The following is a 23,530-nucleotide window of genomic DNA, read 5'->3' on the forward strand; positions in this document are numbered from 1 at the left end:
GATTTTAAACAGATGTATATTTTGTATGCGGAGCACATGCAAAAGGTACCTACGTAGTTAAAAAGCACACTTACCCCACGCCCTTTGACATGTCAACGCATACGATAGAGATAATAGGAACTCTATGTACCTAAAGCCACCCCGAATTAATCCAATGAGAAGCTTATCAAAAAGTGGACTTATACTCCGTTGCACTAAAATCGTCCTGCAAAATGAGTCATGTGCTTCGGAGAAAGCTTTCGGCCTGGAGAGATCAAGTTCCGCTCCGCTTTCGCCGAATCGCCCTTGGTACCACTTGCGATTGCCCTTCCTCTCTTTTTTTTCTTAGAAAAAAACTTATATAGCCTGCTCCCCTTTCACGGAATCAGGCCAATACTACTACATACGACGAATCCGATATACTAATCACCCCAATATACCAAATCCCTTCCGCATACCTCCCCGCATACCCCTCCGATTCCGCACTTCGCATTTACACCGCTATCCACCAAATTACAATGAGTCCACCGACAGCTTTAGATGTCAACTTGGTGGGCGTCACAGATACCTCGACTGTCCCTGTTCCCGAACCCTTGACCGTCAATGGTGTGTCTGCATGGAGAGAGAAGACGGCCAAGGTGCCCACCGGCGTGGCCGCGGCATGCAACAGTGATATGTTTAAGAGCCCGGTATGAGAATTCTAGGTTGTGCACAGGCTCGTGAGGATATGGACCAAAAGCACAATCAATTGTAGGATGCGGAATGCTGATATGTGTCTGGGCGCATTAGATCTGCTATACCAAGCCTAAGGCTAAGCAGTTTGAGCGTATGTCTACCTTTACCCTTTCTGAATCTATACCGACGTTTTCAGAGATAGTTCACTTATACTAACTTGTACTCGATGTTAGACCGTTTCTCACTCGAAGCCAAGTCTCGCAAGGTTCGCACTCAATTGCGCAATGCGTAGTCCACACTTGCTAATCTGCTCCTACACCTTAGGCGTCCACTTTGAAGACTGCCGCTCGTTACCTGAAAACCCCAGGTAAGACTTTGGAACGCCTTTCTTTTTTCTTTTGATCTATAAGCTAATCGTATTTCAAGGCCTTATTTCCCTCGGTGGTGGATTGCCCTCGCCTGAATACTTCCCCTTCGAACACTTGGATATCAAGGTCCCGACTGCCCCCGGATTCTCTCCGGAGGCTACTCGGGAGTCAGGCACGGTTCTTCGCGCCGGAAAGCACGATATTCAGGAAGGAACTAGCACCTATGGTGGGTCACAATTCTCTTCATGCATTATAAAGGGCCATGACTGATCCAATTCGTTAGACTTGGAGATTGCCCTTAACTACGGACAAGCTACCGGAGCTGCCCCATTGCTTCGTTTTGTCACAGAGCACACCGAAGTGAGTATAAAACATCAAGGCTCTTTAATTCCTCAACATACACTAATTGAATCAGATCATCCACAGTCCTCCATACTCCGACTGGCAATGCACCCTGACGGCTGGCAGCACCTACGCCTGGGACACCGCTCTCCGCGTGTTCTGTGAGCGCGGAGACTACATCCTTATGGAGGAATATACCTTCGCCAGTGCCGCCGAGACCGCCTTCCCCCTTGGCATAAAGGTGGCGGGCATCCCAATGGACGAGCAAGGTCTCATCCCGGAGGCAATGGACAAAATCCTCGGAGACTGGGACGTCGCCGCCCGGGGTGCACGCAAGCCTCACGTGCTGTACACCATCCCAACGGGCCAAAACCCGACCGGTGCCACCCAGTCCGCGGAACGCCGCCATGCCGTGTACAAGGTTGCACAGAAGCACGATCTCATCATCGTCGAGGACGAACCATACTACTTCCTGCAGATGCAGCCCTATACCAGCGGGGACGCCTCCCCGGTGCCTCCTCCCCTCCACCCACGAGGAGTTCATCAATTCACTTGTCCCCTCATTCCTGAGCATGGACACTGATGGGCGTGTCGTTCGCCTCGAGTCCTTCTCCAAGGTTATCTCGCCCGGTTCCCGGGTTGGCTGGATCGTCGCCTCCGAGCAGATCATCGAGCGCTTCATCCGTAACTTCGAGGTTTCCTCGCAGAACCCTAGCGGTATTGCCCAGATCGCGCTCTTCAAACTTCTCGATGAGCACTGGGGCCACTCCGGGTACTTGGATTGGCTGATCAACCTACGCATGTCGTACACTGCTCGTCGTGACTCGCTTGTTCACGCCTGCGAGAAGCATCTGCCCCGTGAAATAGTTCACTGGGAAGCACCCTCGGCTGGCATGTTCGTAAGTTTTCCCTCGTCTTTCTTATCCTCCCTGTCTATGCCGTTCACTTGTCATCCTGCGATGAATACTAACTTGATAACCAGCAATGGATGTCAATTGACTGGCGCAAGCACCCCGGTATTGCCGCTGGTAAGACACATGCCGATATTGAAGAAGAGATCTTCCTGTCCGCTGTGAACGGAGGCGTCCTCCTCTCCCGCGGCAGCTGGTTCAAGCCTGACCACGACACGGTCGAGGAGAAGATGTTCTTCCGCGCGACCTTCGCAGCTGCTTCGTCGGAGAAGATTGACGAGGCTATCTCGCGCTTCGCCCAGTCTCTGCGTGCTCAATTTGGCCTGTAAATAGGTCCCTGGCCTACGATTTTGACGAATCTCTTTTATTATAAAGAGGATGCATTAACACGGTTAATTTTTGGCGATTTTAAATGGTAGATATTGCGGTTTTGTAAAAGGGTGGGTTTTCGTCGTGTCTCAAGAGGACATACCTCATTCTCAGTTCCGTCTCTTCTTCTTCAACTTCTTGATTCATAGTCCAAAAAAATCTACTGTTTTGGTCTTCTATTCGAGATTCAATATCAGGTCGAAAGAATAGTATGTTTAGGGTTAAGGATATAATGTAATTATGTACAAAAACAACAATGGTATCAGGCAATAAGACAAAAAAATAATAAAGGATCAGGACAGTATCTGAACGAATCCAGAGCAGTTAGACGATGATATCTCCAAAATGGAGAAATATCACGACCCCAGAATCTTGCCATAAGCGTCCTCCACCTCCTTAGCAATCTCCAACAGCGTGACAATAATAATCTGGTGCGTGACATTAGGCAGCTTGTCACGCTGCAACCCGATCCACTCCAAAGGCGGCGTAGCCTCGCCCATATCCCGGAGCTGCGGCGTCTCAATAACCGGCGGCTCAAGCGCAGTATAGGTATACCTGGACTGGGGCACATTGACAACCGCAGTGATCTTCTCCTGTTTCTCGGAGCGAGCACCACCTCCTTCACCACTACCCGGCCCACCAGTGATGCGCACTGCAGACGGCGGCAAGGGCTTGCCAAGTCGAGACGCGAGCGCCCGCGAGTGCGTCTCCCACATATCGCGGATGAAGCTGATGCGCGAGTAGTTCCAGCCGACATCGACTTTGCCCTCGAACGTGCTGCGGAAGATGTAGTCGATCTGGTGGGTTCCTGGAGCCTGCCAGGTTTCCATGCTAGCGACCAATCGCGGCACCTTAAGGATCGTTCCACCGCGTGATGCTGCGGCTCGCTCGGCGATCTCGTCAACAGAGAGTTCGTCGAGTTGGGCGGATGTGGGTCGCGTGATGCCGGATAGTGCTACGCGAAGCTGGCCCAGTGTTAGGCCTAGGGCGCTGTGGATTTTGTTGGATTCGAGGGAGACGGCGAAGTGGGCCTCGGCGTCGTAGGCTTCTACCTTAAAGATCTGGTTGTCGAAGAATGAGCTGGGGAATACTCCTAGGTTGACGTGGCGGATCTTCACGACGACTCCCGTGTGTAAAGAGATCGGTGCTTTTTCGGGTTCGTCGTCTTTCTTTACCAAGTCCTTGGCGCCGACATCAAGGCGCTCGGTGAGAATAGAAGACTTTCGACGGAGGTACCGCTCTACCTCGCGTAGTGATGTTTTATAGGCTGCTTGGACGTCTTGGATCAAGCGCTGCCACGCCTGGAACAGGGCCAATGTTTGTGATGCTGTTAGTGATGTGCAGAATAGCTGGAGTTTGTCACCTTCCAGGATACTGAAAAGGCGCTGGCTCTGCGCGCCGGACGTGTTTCGAACATTGTACATCAAGAAATTGAACATAGCGATCTGTGCAACTAAGAAAGGTTGATAGTCGAACGACACCTTGGCTTGGAGGTGATGGAAGGCAATTGTGGCTTGAATCAACGGTGTGTGTCCCGTTTCAACGGAGGCCTCGGGCCATTCGATAGAGGTATGGATTTTCAGCTTTCCAAGTTCGACAATTCCGCTCATACGACCAGTGCTCTCGATCGCAACTGAGCCGAAATTGATACACATGTTCTGTTCATTGTCGGATGTCTTGCTGGAAGACACCCACAGATCAATAATGGCAAACTGTGCCTTGCCCAGGGTCGAGCCCAAATCGAGTTGTATTTCCACCTTCTCAATCGCGATGGTAGTGTTCCAGGGGAATGCGGACGCTGACGCAACCTGCTGGTATCGTTGCACGATATAGGTCTGCGTTTCAGACGGTTCTGGCTGGACGGTCTCACTCGAGTTGGTTTCATTGTCGGATGGAAGCCAAATCTCCTTGAAGAGCAAAGAGTCTTGAACTTGTTTAGCATTGACTGCGACCTTCATTGGGCTGACACGCAAAATAGCAGACATTCCGTTCATTCGGCCAAGGTGCCTGCTGTTCATCAAGGACAGCACCATGGATTTGACCTCGAAGCTTGCAGTTGATTCATTGGAGTACACATGCTTTACAGAAGCTTCGAGGCTGTTGAAGGCCAAAGAGAGAGCAAGGAATCGGCCCTGCTCTTCTGATAGAACTGTGTTGACAGTCACGTAGACACTCTCGAATCTTGCTGTAGCTGCGACTCTTGCAATAGGCTGGCAGCTTAAGCTAAACTCCTGCTTACAAAACAGCAGTCCTAGGTTGACCTTGCACCGACCAAGGATGCTGGTTGGATCGGCAGCATCAAATGGCTTCTCCTGCATTAGTTTCTGGGACTGTAACTTTGCTTCAGCAGATGGCCTTCTAGTCTGACCCTGCTGATTGCCCATGATCTCCTTGACTGTGGCGGTCATTTGCTTTACGAGGGGAACAAGGGTTGGGTACAATGTATTCGTGGAGGGGTCGACCTTCAACTCTGCATTTAGAGCTGGATCATCGGTACCGTTGTCCTCGAATTGGACCTTGAGCGCCACTCCCGGTGCTCGGAGGGTTGCCGTGGTCGCTGCATCGCCTTGGACATATTGACCATATTTTGCATCGGGGAGTCGGCTACCCTTCCAAGTGGCCGCTAACAATGTCTGGTGATCATGGCCAAGTTTTCCTTGAAGTGTGACAGTGGCGCCTGCAAAGTCAACATCGACGAGAAGAGACCGCAACCGACGGTTGCCGAAAAGGTTGCGATCTTTGTTGGTATTTGTGTTTTCTGGAGAGTCTGCTCTGCTTGCCCAAACAGCCTTGCCTTCACGAAGCGCCTCGCTTGCAGTAGCGAGTGAGTCTTGTATCATACTAGCCGGGATGATAAACTCGGACGTCGCCCGTATGTCCAGAGATTTACCAGCGGCTTGGAAAGCAAGCCACACTTCTTTCCCTTTGGAGGAATACGCCACGTTGAAGACAAGCTCTGGCATAAGGGCTGAATTGAGTGAGCGCTTTCCTCTGTCCGCTCCGAATGGTACCATCTGAAGTTGCATGTTTTCGATTCGTAGTTTGGCTGCGTTCTTCTTCTTATTCGACAGTTCGACTTGCTGGATTGAAAAGACCAAGTCTTCGGGCTGTCGACCAGATTTGGTGTGCATCGTGGCCATGTTCCAAGCAATTTGAATGGTCCGGAACTGTAAAGAGTAAAGAGCATTGAGGAAGGTTTCCGGTGTGGAATCATCGTTAACATGGATTTCGGGAGCAGCGGTGGCTCCGTCTTTCGTATCAATTTGGCCACCATGTCTCAGCTTCCTAAGTCGCTTGACTTCATGGGAAAGGTCGAGAGTCTTGATGCGCTCTTGGGTATAGACAGCAATGTCGACTACGAGGGCTGCTGTCTCAGCGAAAAGTTCGATGTCGAATCTGTCGCTGGTGAAGTGGTATGATCTGGTGGTCTCCCCATTTTCGCGGACCGCAGAGGTTCCCTGAAGCTTGACTCCAGCAGAGAAGCCGCCATATGATTGACTGCTGGCCTTTTCTTGTTTTAGAAGCTCAAACTTAATCTGAGAGGCATCGATATTGAACTCGGGATGCTCCATGGCGTACCCCCGATCTAGTCCGTTTTGAAGTCGCATACGCATCATCCCAAGGCTAAAGACCATATCCGCAGAGTATTCTTTGCTATTAAGGCCAGGTGCGGTGGCATGAATTTCAAATCCAGCCATTGTGAGACGGGATTTGTAGAGGATCTCCTGGCCACCAGATGCTGGTTTGGGCTTTGGGGGCACCCTCTGTAGCGACAGCACGTCTTTCAGATGTGACTGGAGCACGTGTAAATTCTGCTTGAGATCATAAATCAGATGGGAAACATCAGGTCCTGTCAAAACAGCGAGGAGACTGCGCACAGCACTGGTTTCTAGACGAATGAGTTCAATAGTGATATCGATCTCGACTTCCTTGCGCTCCGATAAGAGGTTAGCAAGGATTCGCCCGTTTACGGGAGGTATTTCCAGCATGGACAAGACATTCAATCTGTCGCCTTCGCCCGATACGAACATGTGCGAGTTCTTTTTCACATCAAAGTCAACCTCGATTTTGGATTCCTCTGCGGGCATCACAGACATGCGAGCGACTTCACCTGACACAAGGTAGGTTAAAGATGGCAGAAGGCTAAACGTCAACCGATAGTCTTCCAAGAACGTTGCTACATGGAAGGTGTCACGGGTTGGCTTTTTTGATGCAAGGCTCTGGTCGGCTTTTGCTTTTGGTACTTTGACACTATCCATAAGCTGCCGGATGTATTTGACTTCGTCCGCGATAAGTCTGTCTGCTGTGTGCGCAAGGCTGACAGGGTCCTCTTTCATGTCGTAACGAAGCTTCCTGCAGGACCCAGCGAGCTTCCAATCGTGTGTGCGCTCGCTGTCATCTTCCCCAGATGCAAGCGAAAGGTACACGTATGGGTCAGCGATTCTTGACAACATCAGAGTTGTCGATTGACTTTGGAGCTCGGATGAGCATCCTTCAGCACTAAACAATACCGCGAGGTCTTCGGGTTCCGATTTTTTGGTACCAAGCGACTTTTGAACGATCGATCCTCGGAGACCTTTCGCTATCAAAGCAAGCTTAATATTGATACCGTCGAGAGTGATTGAGCCAAAATCAGTGCCAAACATGAAGTGGAGTTCGGTGGGTGTTTTCTCTTGGACCTTGTCAACTGGGACATGACCCGGCGATGATTCAAGTGTGATATTCGACATGACCTTGATCACCCCTTCAACAAGGTCCAGAATTTCCCAGCGCAGCCTCAGGGCTGTCGATCCGCAATAAGTCTGCAGGGTGATGAGTTTCTTGCCGCTCACCCCTTCGGCTTCAGCCGCGTATGGAGCAAATGATGCAACAGTGGACAGATTCCCTATTATCAAATCGCTTTCTCTTGGGCCAGGATCCATGGAGAATCGGAGTGTTTGGACTGTAGAGGATAGGAACATCGAAGGCTGGGAAGTTTGCCGTTCAGCAGCGTGCGGCCAAACACGGCGCATGACATAGCTTTTAGCAACATGTGCAAGGTCCCAAGCTCGCCAGTGGTCAAAGCCGGACAACACAGCTTTTTCGGCATTCGCCGGCAGAGGAAAGTCATCATACAAGCATTGCTGCTCCAACTCACGCTTGTGATGAGTAGGTAGGCCTTCGTAAATCTTGCGAATGCGAGATATGATTTTCCAAGAGTCATGCTGCCGCAAGTGAGTCGAAGCAACCCTGAGGACGTATGATATGCGAGCAAGAAATATTGGATCCGGTATATCAGCAGCCGATTGGGTGAGTGAGTACAGGAGGTATTGTAGGCGCTTCTCGCTGGATATTAAAACCCGTTGGAAGGATGACGCGACAGAATCAAACATAGTCGTGGCTCGACGGACCAGAAATGCAAGACGCTCCACAGACTTTGCTGATGTCATTGTATTGAATGTTCGCATCTGAAGATTAGCACGAACATTGGGCGAGGTCACTAGCCAGAAATTCATATCTTCTATGTGAGAGCTGAACACAGCCTTCTCGTGGAAAGAATCTGCTCGACTACCCTCGATGGAAATTGAGACGTGGTCCGCTGCCGCATGAACTGTCACACCTTGTTTGAGACCTTCAAGCAGATCCCCTTTCTGACGTTGAACCTTTCTCCGAAACTCAGTATGCAGACGACGGACCTCAATGCTGTAATCATCCCGGAACTCGATTTGATTATTGTTGGGAGCCTTAGACACGTCAACTAGTCGTAATCGGATAGACGGAACACGAAGAGCAACAGCCGTTGAAATCTTAGGTTGACTCATGGCGTTGTCGTAGCCGACAATGTTCGGTACCACATCCTTTTGAAGCGAGTCAATGATTCGCGTAGGATGCTTCGGTTCCAACCCGTCCAGTAAGGTAGCTAGACTTAGAAGGAATTTAGGTGTACAAAATCCACGGATACCAAGAGGGAGATTGCACGCAAGATTCGTGTATTTCGTTTGATCATCATCAAATGTGAGAAACACGGACTTTTGAGCCATCGCAAAGTCTTCACCCGTTGTATCACCATCATCTGTAAATGGCAACGGAAGTTCAGATGTATCCAGATGAAGCTTGTAGTACGAGAAATGTGGCATTATCCACGGGTTTGCGTCTCTTGTCGCAGAACGCGAGGATGCGGCTGCCTGGAGTCCGTGGTTTGGTCCATCTCTCGACTGGCCATTTCTTGAAACAGACCCGCTCGATCCCCCGGTAGGCAGGAAAGGTCGTGATCTAGAAACAGGATCTGAGGCTGCTCCAGGGCTGTTGGCAGTGTGTATCCGGACACTCTTCATGCTTGACGCTTCTGACTGGACAAGAAAACTCTTGGCGCTTCTAGTTGCACGAGGACCTAAAGCTTCCCGGTATGACGGTGCATCAACAGAGCTAATCCTGCCATGAATAGGCTCAGGCATTGAAGGTATGGCCATGGTCGGAGGGAATACGTCGTCATCAGGAGGAAGGGTTGAAGCTGGGCCAGTCTCCTCCCAGTCAAAAAGCAACCACTGTGCCCTGTGGGTCCGCTGATCATGTATTTTGATATGTTCTTGCTGGAGTCGTCGACTTTCGGCAATATCAGATTTGCGTAAAGCCATCTTCAGCCCAATGGTGAGTTGAAAAAGTCCTATGGGGGAGATCATTTCTCCTGCTGATAGATTGTATTGTGAAACAGACTGGCGATCAACGGCAGCGATCGATATATCCGGAACGAGAAGGCTCATGCGTTTCGAAAACTTTGTGTTTGCCCAGTCGTTGAAGTTCACATTCAAGGGCCGCGTGCTCAAAATCACAGCTGTTTGGTCCAGTAGCACGGAAATGTGAATCGAGTCAACCTTGGCTCTCAAGAAAGTCACGTCAAATAGAAGCTCCGGGAACAGCGTTGGCAACGCATTTTCGTCATTGTCAAACGAGATATCAAAGCTCTTCAATGATGAAGCTAAACAAGCCAAGAAATCGGTGGAGCATTCTCCGACAATTCTACCGACATCAAAATCCCAATTACAAACGTAGGTTGGTTCAAGTGGCGGCAAACCAAACAGTCGATGGCCATAAACTGAGATTCCATCAACGAACAACTGAGCACTAGAGATAGTGGAAGGGCCATCCAGTTGGGTGGTCTCCAAATCAATTTTAAGCGGGGCGATGGAGAATTGCAAGTCCATGTAGTAGTTTGTAAAGCGTAAATCCACTTCGAGCGAGGCTGCGCTAAGTCCCATGCACTTTGAGTGATCATAGATATTCACAGGAAGCAAAGCACGGGGGCCGTCAACCGTGACACGCACAAGAACATCCATATCATTGGACTTTCGGTTTGGGTTGATGCCTGTGGGATTTGACGGTGGTTCATCGGCACAGACCAGCTCTTGATATTCTTCAAGTGTCTTAAAGTGCATCTCTTCGCCAAAATAGTTCTCTCTGATCGTCATGAAACTCTTGATCAAAAACCCGAAAAGGTACAGACGAGGTGAAGTTCCATCGATGTTGAGAATCAACGTGTCGGTCAGTTCTGGGGATGTTGACTGGAAATAATTATAGGAGCCGTCAATGAACAGCTTCTCAAGAGTGGCCATGGATTTCTGCGGCAAAAACTCATGGAGGGTATCCCATAGAGGAGTTGTGTAGTCCACGCCGCCATCTTCAAGGTTGACCCTGAACTCGATCGCATTTTGTTCAGGTTGGTATTGGTTCAATGGAATCATGACATTCGACGTCAGGCGCTTGCCTTTGATGACAATGAATCGGTTGTCCTCTAGATCCGAAGGATTGCTGATGATGTTTCGGTCGTTGACATTAATGTAAAGTTGGAAGTCGGAGAAATTGAGATCGAGGTTGTAGATAAAAGGAACAAATGCGTAGTAGTCCGAAGGCGGTCCCGAAGCCCAGTCACTCACAAGATCTGTGAGAAGGAATATATGATCGCGTAGGAGAAACAATTGTAGGTCCTGGCTTTCGGCAGTAAATCTCCAGGAGCGAAGACTATTCCAGGAGAGCGGGTTGGATAGATCGCAAGTGACCTGTTGCCGAGGACATTGCCAAAGCAAGCCATGGTTGATGCTAGATGATAGCCGTGACTCCCGCAAGTCGATAGAGAGTTCGTTGCGAAACCCTGCGTTCGATCCCACCATGTCCATGGTATAATTGATGGTAGAGTCGGCGGCAACACAAAGGGAGAGCCACCCAAAAGGGCGAATCTCAGGGCCAAGGTAGCCCTTTTCACCTTCTTTGGCTCGTGCATTCTTCTGCTCATTCGGTTTCTTTGGTCTCGATGCACCCCCAACGGCATCAGCTCGACCCTTCCATTGCCAATCCTTGGAAGACTCTCGTGTTGGAATTCGCAATGTCAATTCCTTATTGATTTCCACACGCAACCTAAATGCCGTGCTTTGGCGTAGAACACCGGGGGCTAGTTGCTCTGTCACCTCAGCGCTGCGATAGAAGTTTGGAAAAAGACATTCTGTAGGCCAACCCGCTCCCTATCAGCCCACGGTCCGTAATTTATCGTACCTCCGTCAATCTTGAGGTCAATCCCCCATTCGGGAGGAGGGGCATGATTGATATTGGTATCCATTGATTGAGACCGAACAGTTGACGTTGGTGGAATAATGACTCGTCCAGGGACATCCCAGAAGTAGGCTATATTCAAGCTGGGGCTATCCATGATGGTAGAAAACCTGCCATATTCGACTGAGGTCCATTTTTCATGGTCATCCTCGGTATCTTCGTCCAGATACCGAGAGAGACCGGTCCAGCGGACTTCAGGAAACTCTGCCTGGCTCCTCGGCATACTGTTGGTGTACCTGCCATTGTCATGGAATGATTCGACAGATGTCTGAAAATATGGGACCAAGTCCCGAATGCTGTGCCAAACTCTGCGCCTCTGGAATTGGTAGTTGAAGATATTTTGCGGTTTTTTCTTCGATTTGGGCTCTTTCTCATGCACCGCACCTAGGTCTTGGGCGGTCGCCGACTGGTTCTGTTTGAAGTCTGGGTTTGGCCGCATTTGAATCACCGGATTATTGAGTTGAAATGAAAATATTTGGCGATACAAATCAAGTGGGCCTGAATTGGAAGCATCGATGGTACCCGTCCCAGTGTTGAATGTCGTTGTCAGCACAGATCGAGTATGCTCATTTCCCATGACAATAGCCCCTTTCTGGCAATCCAGCTTTATGGGCAGGAGTTGTAACATGTTGGACACAGGGTCCGATAGTTCTGATTCCCGGATAGTAGTCTGCGACGCAACCCCGCCCCTCTCACTCGCGCTGCGCTCTGACATAGGTTTCATAGTCGGACGATAGTCAGGGGTATCTTCAGAGTCCAAGTCGTTGCTTCCGTTGCCATCTTCTCCCGTCGGGTGAGACCCTGGAAGGGTTGAACTGCCGTTGTCTAAATCAACATTATTGGGAGAGTATCCAAAGCCGGTAAGGATACTGTCGTAGGCGGGAGTCCGGTTGTAGATAAACCACTCGAGGCCATATGCATTGATAGTAATCCGGCATGGCAACTCGGTTGTCTTCCCCATGCCACCTTGCTCCCCCAGATTGTCGTCCGTTCCATCGCTCGAGGACCTCGGATGTCCTTCCCTTGCGGTATGATGAGCAAGACCTGCATTGCGTCGGAGCCCCACCAAGTCATTTCGTTCAACTGCGCGCGTCCAGTAGCGCCATGTTATAAATCCCCCATGAATGAAGATTGTCTCGTTCACGCCATGGTACCGAATGCCCTTGAAGAAGATTCTCCCACCGAGTAGGGAGACTTGAAGTGCGTTGATATCGACGTATGCGCGATAATAGTGCCAGGTGTATGCTCGAATCGCGTAAGATATGATGTTCGCGAATAGTCGATTGAAGTAGAGCAAAAAGAACAGAGCGCTGTGTCGGTTATCAGCGTAATCCAGCCTTGTTGAACGGCGCAAACTTACAGGATGCAAGAGACAATCAGTTCCAAGAGGAAGAACCTAAATCTATCAGTATGAGAGCCATGGTCCAAGCAGCGATTCCTTACCAATTGAAGCTTGGATCCGGCGTCAGGAAGGTCGATGTCAAGCTTGCACTACCCATGTCTCTCCGCCAGCCAACATGGACAGCGTCGGCGCGATAGAACGCGAATGACGAGGTAAACTTGGCCTCTCAATCATCGACACCAAACTGGCTGGGTCAAATATCCTGGAAGTCGCAGGGTGAGAACGTTGTTTAGGAAGTCCGAGAGCGGTGTCACGAGAAGATCGTCATCGGACAACACGCCTCCTCATTCCGAACCAACATTTCTCCAGCTCGATTATCCCCCCATTTCGGTCTTGACCAGCATGTTTTGCCCCTCTATCGACTCCGCGGAATGAGCTGGATTATCTCCGCAGGCAAAAAGCGGTCCCCAACCCGTACTTGTCCCTAAGTTTCAACAATCATGACGACCGCAGCTGGCGGAGGAACAGGCTCCAGCCTGGCACGCGCAATTATTATTGTCACAGGTGTCTCGGCTTTGGTTTCCTCTCTCTTATCCCTTGTGTGAGTTTAATTTATCTTGCGTATCTTAGCCCATAGGCGCGGTCGTTGTAGACTCCTGAGCTAACATGCTGTCTCGAACCGCAGGTCCATATGGTTCCAAACGTACGAGCTTATACCGTCCCAATTCGAGAACAATGGCTCATCATATATATAGCAAAAACTACCGGAAACCCTTGCTCCAACGCTATGTGGTGCGCATATTGTTGATGTCAGTATTGACTCGAGTGTCAGCTCAGGGGGCGGGGACAAGGAGCAGCGCTGACTGAGCTTAGGGTCCCGATTTACGCAGTATCATCATGGACGAGCATAGTGTCACTGAGGGCAGCTCAGTTTCTGGATCCTGTTCGCGATATCTACGAGGTATGTGGGGTCCTCGACTGTTCGGATAGGCCCGTATTAACGGATGGCATTGGCAGGCATTCACCATCTATACCTTCTTCCAGCTCCTCATCAACTTCCTCGGCGGCGAGAGGGCCGTGATTATCATGGCTCATGGCCGCCCTCCTGTCTCCCATGCCTGGCCTCTCAATCACTTCCTCCCAAAGGTTGACATCTCGGATCCCCACACCTTCCTCGCTGTCAAACGTGGTATCCTACAGTATGCTTGGTTGAAGCCCATTCTAGCTCTCGCCTCAATCATAATGAAGGCTACCGACACGTATCAAGAGGGCTATATTGGGCTGGGATCTGGATACCTCTGGACAGGTATCATATATAATGTCAGTGTCACGATCAGTCTCTACTCCCTTGCCATGTTCTGGGTTTGTCTGCATGATGACCTCACGCCATTCCGCCCAGTTCCCAAATTCCTCTGCGTTAAACTTATTATTTTTGCTTCATATTGGCAAGGCTTCTTCTTGTCGATCCTACAGTGGCTGGGAGCGCTTGGTAGTGTCGCTGGGTACACCCCGGATAACCTCGCGGCGGCCATTCAAGACAGTCTCATCTGTTTTGAGATGCCATTATTTGCTATGGCTCACTGGTATGCATTTTCGTGGCACGACTATGCGGACCCGACCATCTCAGCTGCACGCATGCCCGTAAAATACGCGATGCGCGACGCCTTTGGCGTGCGGGACTTGGTTGAAGACACGAAGTTCACCATTCGCGGTAAGAATTACGGATACCGGCTCTTTGACTCGGGTGACAATATCATCCCGCATGAGGAGTCAGGCTCGCGGGTGAAGCGAGTAATGGCCGGCATGAGGTATGAGCGTGGAGGCAAGGCAAAATATTGGATCCCCAAACCGGGTGAAGCCAACAGTCGCACGCCTCTATTGAGCGGTGAACCCAGTGAGCGCGGCCCCAGAAGTGAGCGGGCCAGTCAGACATCGAGAGAGAGATTCCGATCTTATAGTGAAATCGACGAAACCGCAATGGATGATGAGGATGAGCGACTATTCCTCAATGCTCGCGCACTGGAATTTGGAGACTGGAATGTAAGTTATCCTGATGCGGGTTGTTCGTTCTGATTGCAATGCTGACCGCGCATAGTACCCGGTGATTACCGCCAACGAGGTGCCAAGGGACCAACGGCTGCCGCCGTCGCGGAGAAATCAAGATTCAAACCGAGGGGCAGATGTCAAAAAGGCCCGTAGGCACAGGAAAAGCCGTGCATCAGATGGTGAGACCAAGCAAAGTCCCAAACCAAAATCCAATAAACCTGGCCCAAGCTCGGCGACTCCCGGTCCCTTGCAGCGAAACGTCAGCTCCACCAGTTCGGGCGGTACGCAGCGCAGCCAGCTGGTTGACCTTGTTGTGGAGAATACGGAGGCCGAGGAGGAAGACCGAGCTCAAATACAGAGAGAGTATGGCACTGCCTGGGCAGAGCCTGAACCTCGACGATTCTCGTAAGTTCCCGAATCATTGGCAGGTAGCAGCCCTAGAAATCTCCAGCAGAGTTACTAACCCAGGCTCTAATTTCCAGAAGGCTTTCCGATGAACCAATTGAAGAAGAGGCTGAAGCCAACTCGGCACAGCCAGAGTCTAGTCATGACGAAAATCGGCCCAAATGGGCCTACAACGACTTAGAGCAGGACAATGTATGGGGCAAATAGGGCATTCTGCAGTGTACTTTGGCTCTTTATGCCTGGATTCTGATCATCTACCTTATTTACTCATTTACTCATACTTAACCTGGTATATTTGTATCTGTGCTCTGTACATATCCTTCAAACCGAAACCAGAAGAATGCAAAACATTATGAAAATTCAAGAAATTCTAAATAGAATTACCCTTTCAATCTCTGTAAGCGCCCAAGTTGCTCATCACAATAAAAAAGTACTTCACAGGGTATAGCTTGAAAGAATAAGCACAGATGTGATAACTCCACCAGGCGCTAACAAATAGCAATGCTTCAATCAGCTCCGTCACCGACGATCAATGGTGCTAAATGCGCTGGCACCAGGATGTATTGCTTTACTGGGTATAGCCCCGGTTTATTAGTGCCAACGATGGTGTGTACCTGGACTAATTGGGTAAGGCGCGCATGTTTGGGCTTCGAGGATGGGATGTTCCCATCCCGTCTGAGGGGCTGATTTGCCTGTGCAACTAATTTGTTCCTTTCCTTTGTTTCTCTCTTTTCCTTACCTTGAAGGTGATGGACTGATTGGATTCCTCGATGCGCTGGTCGCCATCATGCTGGCTTTGGAGAAGGCAGGGTCGTTATTCACTGGTTGGATACGATCATGTCTGACATGTCTACCGGGCGAGGACGGTAGTCAACCTAGAGAAGAGGGGAAAGGTATGTGTGCAATACACATCAAATCTCTAGAGATGGTAGACTAATACGCCTTACAGGCGTTGAGCGAGAGATGAAAGTATGCCACACTCAACCGCACCTTGTTCCACCTATGAAGCTGGTGGTATATGATGACCTCCCAAGTCCAAGTATCCATCAACATCGGAGCTCACTGTCATCATGGCTAAACGACAGCCGGAACTTGGCCTCCCGAGCCTCCAACCGGGCAAGCATGTCTTTAAAACGGTCTTCAACTACCCCGTTGAAGATCGGCGCACCTTCAGACTTTCGCAGAGTCCAATCCTTCCATGACCACCCGTCACAGTCATTCCATTCTCCTCCACCACCAATTTATCAACCATTGGACCTCCGTATCCATCGATCAGGCAATCGATTGTCCGACCTACCTTCATTCGAAACCTTCCAACTAAACGAGAGCACCCAGCGCAAGACGCTACTGGTGCCCCCTCGTGCGCTCACGACTTCAACCGGCGTTCGAGATCGATATTGTCAAAAGACATCTGTAGTCTCTCGCAAGCCAGTGGGATCCCGGAAACGCCAATCACTTGGGAACAGGGAGCCACTGGTCGTCGAAGAGCCCGTTCGTACCACTAGTACTCTAGTTCCACATTTCTCCAAGCTCATTCCCACCGAGATACCTCTTCCAGAAACTCAGGCAGCATCTCCAGTCCATGGCAGGTCAAGATCGGAAGGGCACAAGCTTACATTGAATACCCCATCGCCAAGCGATGCAAAAGCTAGCCAATCTTGCGGAAGAGTGCCTCGGACTCCAACTGCATCCAAGAGCATGTACACAGAGTCACCGGATACGTCCCCGTCCAAGTACTCAGTAATATCCAAGGACAGCCCTTCGTCAGCCAGCTCGCGCACGATGCCATCACATATCTCATCACCCTGTCGCTCCATTCATCTCCCCGAGAACCGAGACACAATTGATTCAGTCCCTTCCTCTCTTTCAAACCGTGTAACTCAATGGATGTTCCCTACCCCCACCAAGCCCTTTCTGCCCCCAAAGCAAGCCTTTGTGCCCGGCGGCAATGAGTTCAATTGGGAGCGTACCCGTACGCTGAGCGGAACCACAGTCGCATCGACTACCACGACCATCACCGGCGGCCCGAGAGCACGGAACAATAGCTCCATCTCTAGTGCCTTTTCCACTGCTATCACTCCCCGCACCTCATTCCAGGTTCCCTCATCTGCTGCAGAAAAGGATGTTGATTCTGGTGTCTGCTACCCGACCATCTTCGAGGGCCAGCAGCAGCACCATCAGTTCTCTCCGTATCAGGACAAGGGACATATGCGGTACCACGAGTCCGGTATTGGGGTAGCGTTTTGAGTTCTCTGAAGCTTCACTTTTTGGCGATTTTTGGATTTTGATACCTAATGAGCTACCTAGTCTCTTTCTTTCCCTCTTTCGGTTTTGAACTTTTTCTGGACTTGGTCGGATGATTGCTAGGTATTTGCTTTTGGGCTCGATTCTGTTTTTCCATTGCGCGTTCGAATACCCGCTTCAACCTCGGCTGGTTACTTCTTTGCTATTTGAGGGAATTAATGACGGTACATAGCTTACCTATGTAGGGAAGTAATAATGAATACAGTCTCGATATGACTACGTGGGATCTGATATAGGTACATAATATTCTAAGGATTCTAGGGACAGCAACATTTATGCGACGGAAACGCAGACCTCGGGGGTTTAAGGTCCAGGCCGACACATGGCATCACAGGCCATGATATCCGATCGATCTAGAATATAAGTTAATTGTACACAAAGGCTGACGCTAACTATCTCTGTAGGGTATCTCAAAAAGGACAATGTAGCTGCCAGAAAGAACAAATAGGGTACAAGTTTGAAAAAAAAATGATGAATGTCATGTACAACCACAAAAGATCCATGTCCTGGCGTTTATACAACGAAATCAGAGCTTCAGTCCGTGGTCACTATCTCCACACCATCCGGAGCAGGGGTACTTATGGAGCCGGTTTTGCGGTGTTTCTGCATGCCCAGAATTTGCCAGGCACGACCCATCATGCCATGACCTAAGCCCTGGGGAAATTCGACAGAAGCCTTGTGAGCGTGTCTAGAGGCGCGATCACGCATTGCGCGTTCCTGCTTGGCGGCGGCCAGTCGGTCCTGCTCACGCTCATGATTAACAATTTCGTCGCGCCATTCGGCCCAGTGCTCGAAGTTTTCGCGCTGCTGGAGTACTTGGTAACGGAGGCGGGTCTTGGTCGGACGCCAGGCAGTGCGGCCGGCGTTGTCGTTGTTGTCACTAGCTGGAGCTGCCATCGTGGACTTGAGATCGGGGACACGGGACTCCTTGGTCAGTTTGAGGAGATGAGTCATGACGTCCCGACTTTCGAGGGCAGTGCGTTGGATCTTCTCTTGTTCGGGGGTTGGCTTGGCACGTGCGAGTGGCGCATCAAGCCAGGCGTGCATTTCGCTAGATCGCTGGACGGAGTATGGGTCGAGGATGTTCGAACGGCGGTTTTCCTCGCGCAAGAATCGCACAGCTGCTTGGAGGCTTGCCACCTCAGCGCGGAGAGACTCGTTCTCATCCATGGCAGCCAAAGAGGCCTCACTGGCGATGACGGCGCCATTACCCGTGGCCGTTAGACCGGTTGTTCCAGACATGCGCTTCATTCGCTCAAGACGAGCCACGAACTCGTCTCGCTCTGCTTCGGCAGTCTGAAGCTCCTTCTTTTGTTGCTCAACTGTTTTTTCGAGTTCACTCCCTGCTTTTTGAATTTCGTCGATCTTGGCTTCGAGGTCTTTGACCATGGCAGCCTTCTTGCTTGCCTCTCGCATCCTAGATTCAAGATGCTCAATTTTTAGGCCCTGCTCTTCGAGGGTATTGTCCTTGGCTCCAAGTGAGGCGGACGCCTCGTGAATCTCATTTCTCAATTGGCGGATCTCCTCGTCTGCATCAGGGGATGTCATCTTGTTGGACTTCAATTCCGCAGCACGGGCAACCCAGGGGAACGCGGCCCTCTCAAACTCTGTTGTGCGAGACAGATCTGATGAGATGGAATCAAGGTCCTCAAACTGGTCGCCTATTTCCCGCAATTTGGTAAAGAGCAACGAAACAGGGTCGTTACTCTCATTCAAGGTTTCGGATGACGAGGCAAAAGACACGGCGGCCTGGAACATGCAGTCCAAAACCTCCTCCGGACTGAATGGTTCCGTGCGGCCTTCATCGCTCGTGAGGACAACAAGGTTCTCGCCGAGCTTTCGAGAAAACTCTGAAAGTCGCTTGGTTTCATTTTCGATCTTCTTGAAGGGTTCGTCGGCGTCCTTTGGAAGTGCAAGTGACCTCGAACGCAGATCATCAAGAGATCGGCTGATCTTACCCATTGCAACCTTATATCCGCGGGCCTGAGAGGCGAAAGCGTCCAACTTGTTCAGAGCAATCAAGTTTTCCTCATCGCCTTCTGCCGCGGCAGCCATCTTGGAGCTGATAATGAGCTTGACGCGTGAGATTGCACCAGCCGAATGTTCAATATACGATTGAGACAGATGGGCCCGCATACACAGCTCATCGGCGAACATCTCCAAGCTGGAAGGAAGAAGCGTCTCAGCAAGGTGTGCGAGGAGAGCGATAGACCGCTGCAATTCGACTGCAAGCTTTGCAAGATTCACTTCGTCCTTCTTCATTGGTTCGATCCAGAAGTTCAACATGCGCTCCACTGGCTCCATTTCGAACAATGCGACCTTGATGCTGGCAAATTGTTCGGGCGAGCAAGCTGTGATATAGTTCACAAATCGATCACACACATGAGAGATCCACATAAGATATTCCAAAACCACATGAGCTTGGAAAAGTTCTTCGTTGGAGACCACTGAGTGCTCAGATCCCTTTTCTTGCAGAGTGCTACTCATAATATTGGCTTTGAATCCGACCCGCTTGAATCGAAGCAAAGCCTGAATAGAATTCCTCTCCCCTTCAAAGTACTCTGGAAGATAGAGCTTGATCATCGAAAGGTGCTGTGCATTTTCCTCGGACTCCATACGGTTGAGTTCGACATCGATAGATTTGGTCAGGGCCTTGGATTGATTGGCCTGTAGTTTCATATTCAAATCTTGCATCTGGCGGTGGCGCATTGCATTTTCGGTGGTCTCTGCCTCTGAAACTTGCTTGGTTGTGCGCATATCATCCAAATCACACTGCAGGTTCGTTACCAAATCCCTGAAACGAGTTAATGTGTATTCAAGATCTTCGATAACTTCGTCTTGTTGTGTGATCTTTCGGCATTGCTCGCTGAACACACTCTCCCGGTACTCGATTTCTTCTTGAAGTTGCTTCTCAGTCTCAATATGGGTGTACTCCATCTCATCGCTAATCTCCTTGAGAGATTCCAAATCTTCGATGGCAGCTTTCAGCTCATTAATCTCGTCCTGGTAGCGCATGTTTTTGTCTGCCAACTCTTCAATCATTTCCTCGGCTCCCAGTGCTGTCTCGAGCTGCTGCTTGAGATCATCGACATTTGTCTCAGCCACCAAGAGCCTCTCCTTTGCAGCTTCGTAATCAGACTTGACAGCAGCATACTCCTCGAGGTCGTCCTCCAATTCTTTGATCTGGGACCGAAGGTCTGACTCCTGCTGCTGAGTCATATCTCTCAAGCGAATGAGCGCCTCGCGGAGACGTTCATTGGTTTTCTCCATCTGAAGCCACCCATGAGTGGTTCTGTCTTCGGGTGTGGTTTCCTGGCTGTATTCTTCATTCTCCTCTCGGAGAACCTCGACCTCCAAACTCAGCTCATCCAACCTTAACCGTAGCGCTGCACACTCGTGTTTGAATGCCTCCGCTGTCTCCTCTGCCATTTCACGGTCAAGGGTAGCCATTTCCATGAGCGATTCATGCTCTGCCTGCATTCGTTCCACGTCGTCAGAACGAGTCTCAAGTTCTTTTAGCTTTTTTCGCAGCTCAGTAACTTCCATTTGTTGCGGTTGATACTTGGCCTGCAGTTTCTGGATGATCGTTTCGAACTTATCACGCTCAGCCTGGAGTTGTTCAAGGGTCTTCAGCTTCTCCTTGTCGTCGGCTCGTTTCTTTTCCATGACTTTGAGCTTGGCATTGAGTTCTTCGAGCTCGCGATTGACTGCACTGCTCTGCCCTTGGCGTTGGGATGCAGAAAGCGGCGCCCCAGGGCGTGAGATTGCTGGTCGTGTAGCAGTCATCGACTGTCGAGAGGTCTTCGGCGCAGTGGCTCCATCTTGCGCACCCTCCCCTTCAGTGTCAGGCGACTCAGTATCGGTCGGATCTCCCGATCGCCCGCTCATGGTCGCGTCTCCCCCATCCGATGACTTTGTATTGGCAACCTGCCGTAGTGAAGGACGCTTTGTCAATCCTGCGGACGATGAAGCAACGGTACTTTGGGAACTTGGTCTTGAACCTCTGGCTGCTTGTCCAGAGACCGACGGTCGCGAGCCTCTGGGGGCTGTAGGTTGTGTTGGAGAAGGACCCAGTGAGCTTCTGGCGCCAGGGGCTAGTCGGGGTCGATTAGACGCCACTGTAGAGGTGCGGGAAGTACTCCCGATGGATGGGCGACCCGAAGCCGGTGCGAGCTGTTTCGTTGGGGACTTTGTGGGTGACTAGAAACATAAGATTTTGGGTTAGCATGATAGGAGGGAACGCCTTCGCAGGACATGACATACTCGGAGAGACGATCGAGCGGCCATACCCTTCGGCGCCGGGGTAGGAGTTGAGGCTGCATTGGTGCTCTGTCGCCTCGCTGCCGTAGGAGGTAACCCAGTTTGCTTCCGCATACCAGCTGAAATCCCAGGTTTGGGCTGCGATTTGCTCCCTGCGGCGCTGGTAGCCGGTTTGGTGGTTTGTTTACTCCCGGGCTCGAGCTGGACAATCTTACCAACCACTGTTGGGCGGACAAACATGCCGTGTCCTGGATCGCAATCAAAATACCGTTCGCCTTGGACTGCGCCATCGTTTTTGCCGGTGGCTTCATCTAACTCAAGGCCTATCCACTGTCCGTCCGCAAAATGGGTGGTGCCAATGAAGCGCACTGTTGCTTGCCGCCCGTCGGGCAGCTCGATCACCGTGCCTATAGATAAGGCTTGGCCAGACATTTTGAATAAGTTCAAGAGCTACGGTGAGCTCTTGAGCGATAACCGAGAAGTTCTGGTTGTTGTGAGAACGGAAACGCGGCAACTCCTGAGTCCAGCGGAGCGTGTGAAGTGGTTGGACTGCCTGAGGCAGAAACCTCTAGTTTATGATGTAGATCACTACACGCATTGATGAAAAGTGCAGCTAACTAATTGTTTCTTTATGGTATCATTTGAACACTGCTTGATTTTCGCATAGTCCGAAGCCTTGTGTCTCCATATAGATAAATAGGCCCATAATCATACACATTTATAGCCGTAAAACAGAAGTCTAGGGTGAATAAACAAAGGATATTGTGGCCATGTCCAGATCTAAGCTCCACCGTTTTCGCGCTGCTGTTTGAAGGCGTGGGGGAAAAGCCCTGGAAGCTCGCGGAGGCTAGAGATTGTGTACTTTGAAGCCGGCTTGTGTGGCATAGGCGTGCCTGGTTCGACGAGGTGAACGGTAGTCCATCCCCGAGCATGCGCATGTACACAATTCAAGTGGGAATCATCTGGTTTAAATCTATCAGCATAAAGGGTCCAAAACGTCTACAGACATTCAGTGGAGAGTGACATACCAACAAAATAGCACCCAGCCGTGCTGGGAGCACCCGCTTCCTTCTCCGCTTTGGCGTACATATCCTGACTAGGCTTGCAGACCAAAGGCAAATTTCCATAGTCGCAATAAGTAACGCCTTCGAACAGATCCTCGATACCAAGCAACTTCACCACACGCTTTGCGTGGCTAACATATGCATTGGTGAGCAGCCACGGCTTCACCTTTGTTGTGTCCAGGTTCTCCAACAGTTTTCGCAGCTCCGGGTCAGGCTTGAGGATATTGTCAAGAGGTAGAGCATCGTCGACCTCATAGTTGAACACAAGGGGGTCAATCTTATGGTGGCGGGTAAGGCCTTCAATGGCTAGTCCATACTCCTTGTAGTACTTCTGGTGCAGCATATGGGCATCTTCCGACTTGAGGTCGAGATGCTTGACAAAAAATTTATCTAGCAAAATATACTGGTATAAGCCACATGTCCTGGCATATTGTGTCGGCTTCACTCACTGATCAATGTCTGCATCTCATCGTGGATGTTGCAGGCTGCGAGATACACTCTGTCAATAGTAGCTCACAAAGAGCGGAAATCGAGAGCACCGACCTTTAGAATAAAGCTGTAGGATCACATAGTAATTAGTGACCAAAATCTCGACTTTAGGCTCTCTTGACATACACAATTGTCAATATCGAAGAAGAAAACTGGCCGTGAGTCTGTGACTCCGTTTGCGCCGTTGGTTGCCATCGATCTTAAATTGTGAAATCGCAGAGGTAGATAAGCAGATGAAAGTCTAGACGAAGTCGCAATAGGTCTAATAGGCCGACAAGATACCGCAAACGATCGATGCATAGGTCAAAGAGAAGGTGAGAGTAAGATCAGCCTCCTCTCCTCGCTCCTTCACTTTCCCCGATGCTTGAGCAGCTCCCGTGACCTTACCTAATCGGA

General features: G+C 50.4%; 6 protein-coding genes across 6 annotated transcripts; 3 read left to right on the forward strand and 3 right to left on the reverse strand.

The window, feature by feature from the left end:
• Nucleotides 1-497: 497 nt before the first annotated feature.
• N7489_007293 (aminotransferase-like domain-containing protein) lies at nt 498-2,604 on the forward strand (the record flags this gene model as incomplete). Its single annotated transcript, XM_056713043.1, has 7 exons — nt 498-668; nt 979-1,021; nt 1,081-1,248; nt 1,306-1,382; nt 1,438-1,875; nt 1,901-2,263; nt 2,347-2,604. 7 exons carry the CDS (start codon nt 498-500, stop codon nt 2,602-2,604), a joined length of 1,518 nt encoding a protein of 505 aa, XP_056566758.1.
• A 396-nt stretch (nt 2,605-3,000) lies between these two features.
• On the reverse strand, nt 3,001-12,723 carry N7489_007294 (uncharacterized protein; the record flags this gene model as incomplete). The annotated part of the gene is made up of 4 exons (XM_056713044.1): nt 3,001-11,117; nt 11,168-12,534; nt 12,585-12,620; nt 12,668-12,723. 4 exons carry the CDS (start codon nt 12,721-12,723, stop codon nt 3,001-3,003), a joined length of 9,576 nt encoding a protein of 3,191 aa, XP_056566759.1.
• Nucleotides 12,724-13,066: 343 nt separating this feature from the next.
• Nucleotides 13,067-15,224, forward strand: N7489_007295 (OSTA/TMEM184 family protein; the record flags this gene model as incomplete). The annotated part of the gene is made up of 7 exons (XM_056713045.1): nt 13,067-13,167; nt 13,252-13,269; nt 13,322-13,375; nt 13,440-13,527; nt 13,584-14,606; nt 14,662-15,017; nt 15,095-15,224. 7 exons carry the CDS (start codon nt 13,067-13,069, stop codon nt 15,222-15,224), a joined length of 1,770 nt encoding a protein of 589 aa, XP_056566760.1.
• Nucleotides 15,225-15,804: 580 nt separating this feature from the next.
• On the forward strand, nt 15,805-17,264 carry N7489_007296 (uncharacterized protein; the record flags this gene model as incomplete). Its single annotated transcript, XM_056713046.1, has 2 exons — nt 15,805-15,910; nt 15,967-17,264. The coding sequence occupies 2 exons, from the start codon at nt 15,805-15,807 to the stop codon at nt 17,262-17,264; spliced, it is 1,404 nt and encodes a 467-aa protein (XP_056566761.1).
• Nucleotides 17,265-17,855: 591 nt separating this feature from the next.
• N7489_007297 (uncharacterized protein) lies at nt 17,856-22,013 on the reverse strand (the record flags this gene model as incomplete). The annotated part of the gene is made up of 2 exons (XM_056713047.1): nt 17,856-21,521; nt 21,585-22,013. The coding sequence occupies 2 exons, from the start codon at nt 22,011-22,013 to the stop codon at nt 17,856-17,858; spliced, it is 4,095 nt and encodes a 1,364-aa protein (XP_056566762.1).
• A 348-nt stretch (nt 22,014-22,361) lies between these two features.
• On the reverse strand, nt 22,362-23,329 carry N7489_007298 (putative pyrimidine 5'-nucleotidase; the record flags this gene model as incomplete). Its single annotated transcript, XM_056713048.1, has 5 exons — nt 22,362-22,543; nt 22,610-23,035; nt 23,095-23,130; nt 23,189-23,201; nt 23,261-23,329. The coding sequence occupies 5 exons, from the start codon at nt 23,327-23,329 to the stop codon at nt 22,362-22,364; spliced, it is 726 nt and encodes a 241-aa protein (XP_056566763.1).
• Nucleotides 23,330-23,530: the final 201 nt, after the last annotated feature.

The sequence above is a fragment of the Penicillium chrysogenum genome (genome assembly GCF_028827035.1).
Source record: "Penicillium chrysogenum strain IBT 35668 chromosome Unknown utg000004l_segment0_segment0, whole genome shotgun sequence".
In the NCBI taxonomy this organism is placed as follows: domain Eukaryota; kingdom Fungi; phylum Ascomycota; class Eurotiomycetes; order Eurotiales; family Aspergillaceae; genus Penicillium; species Penicillium chrysogenum.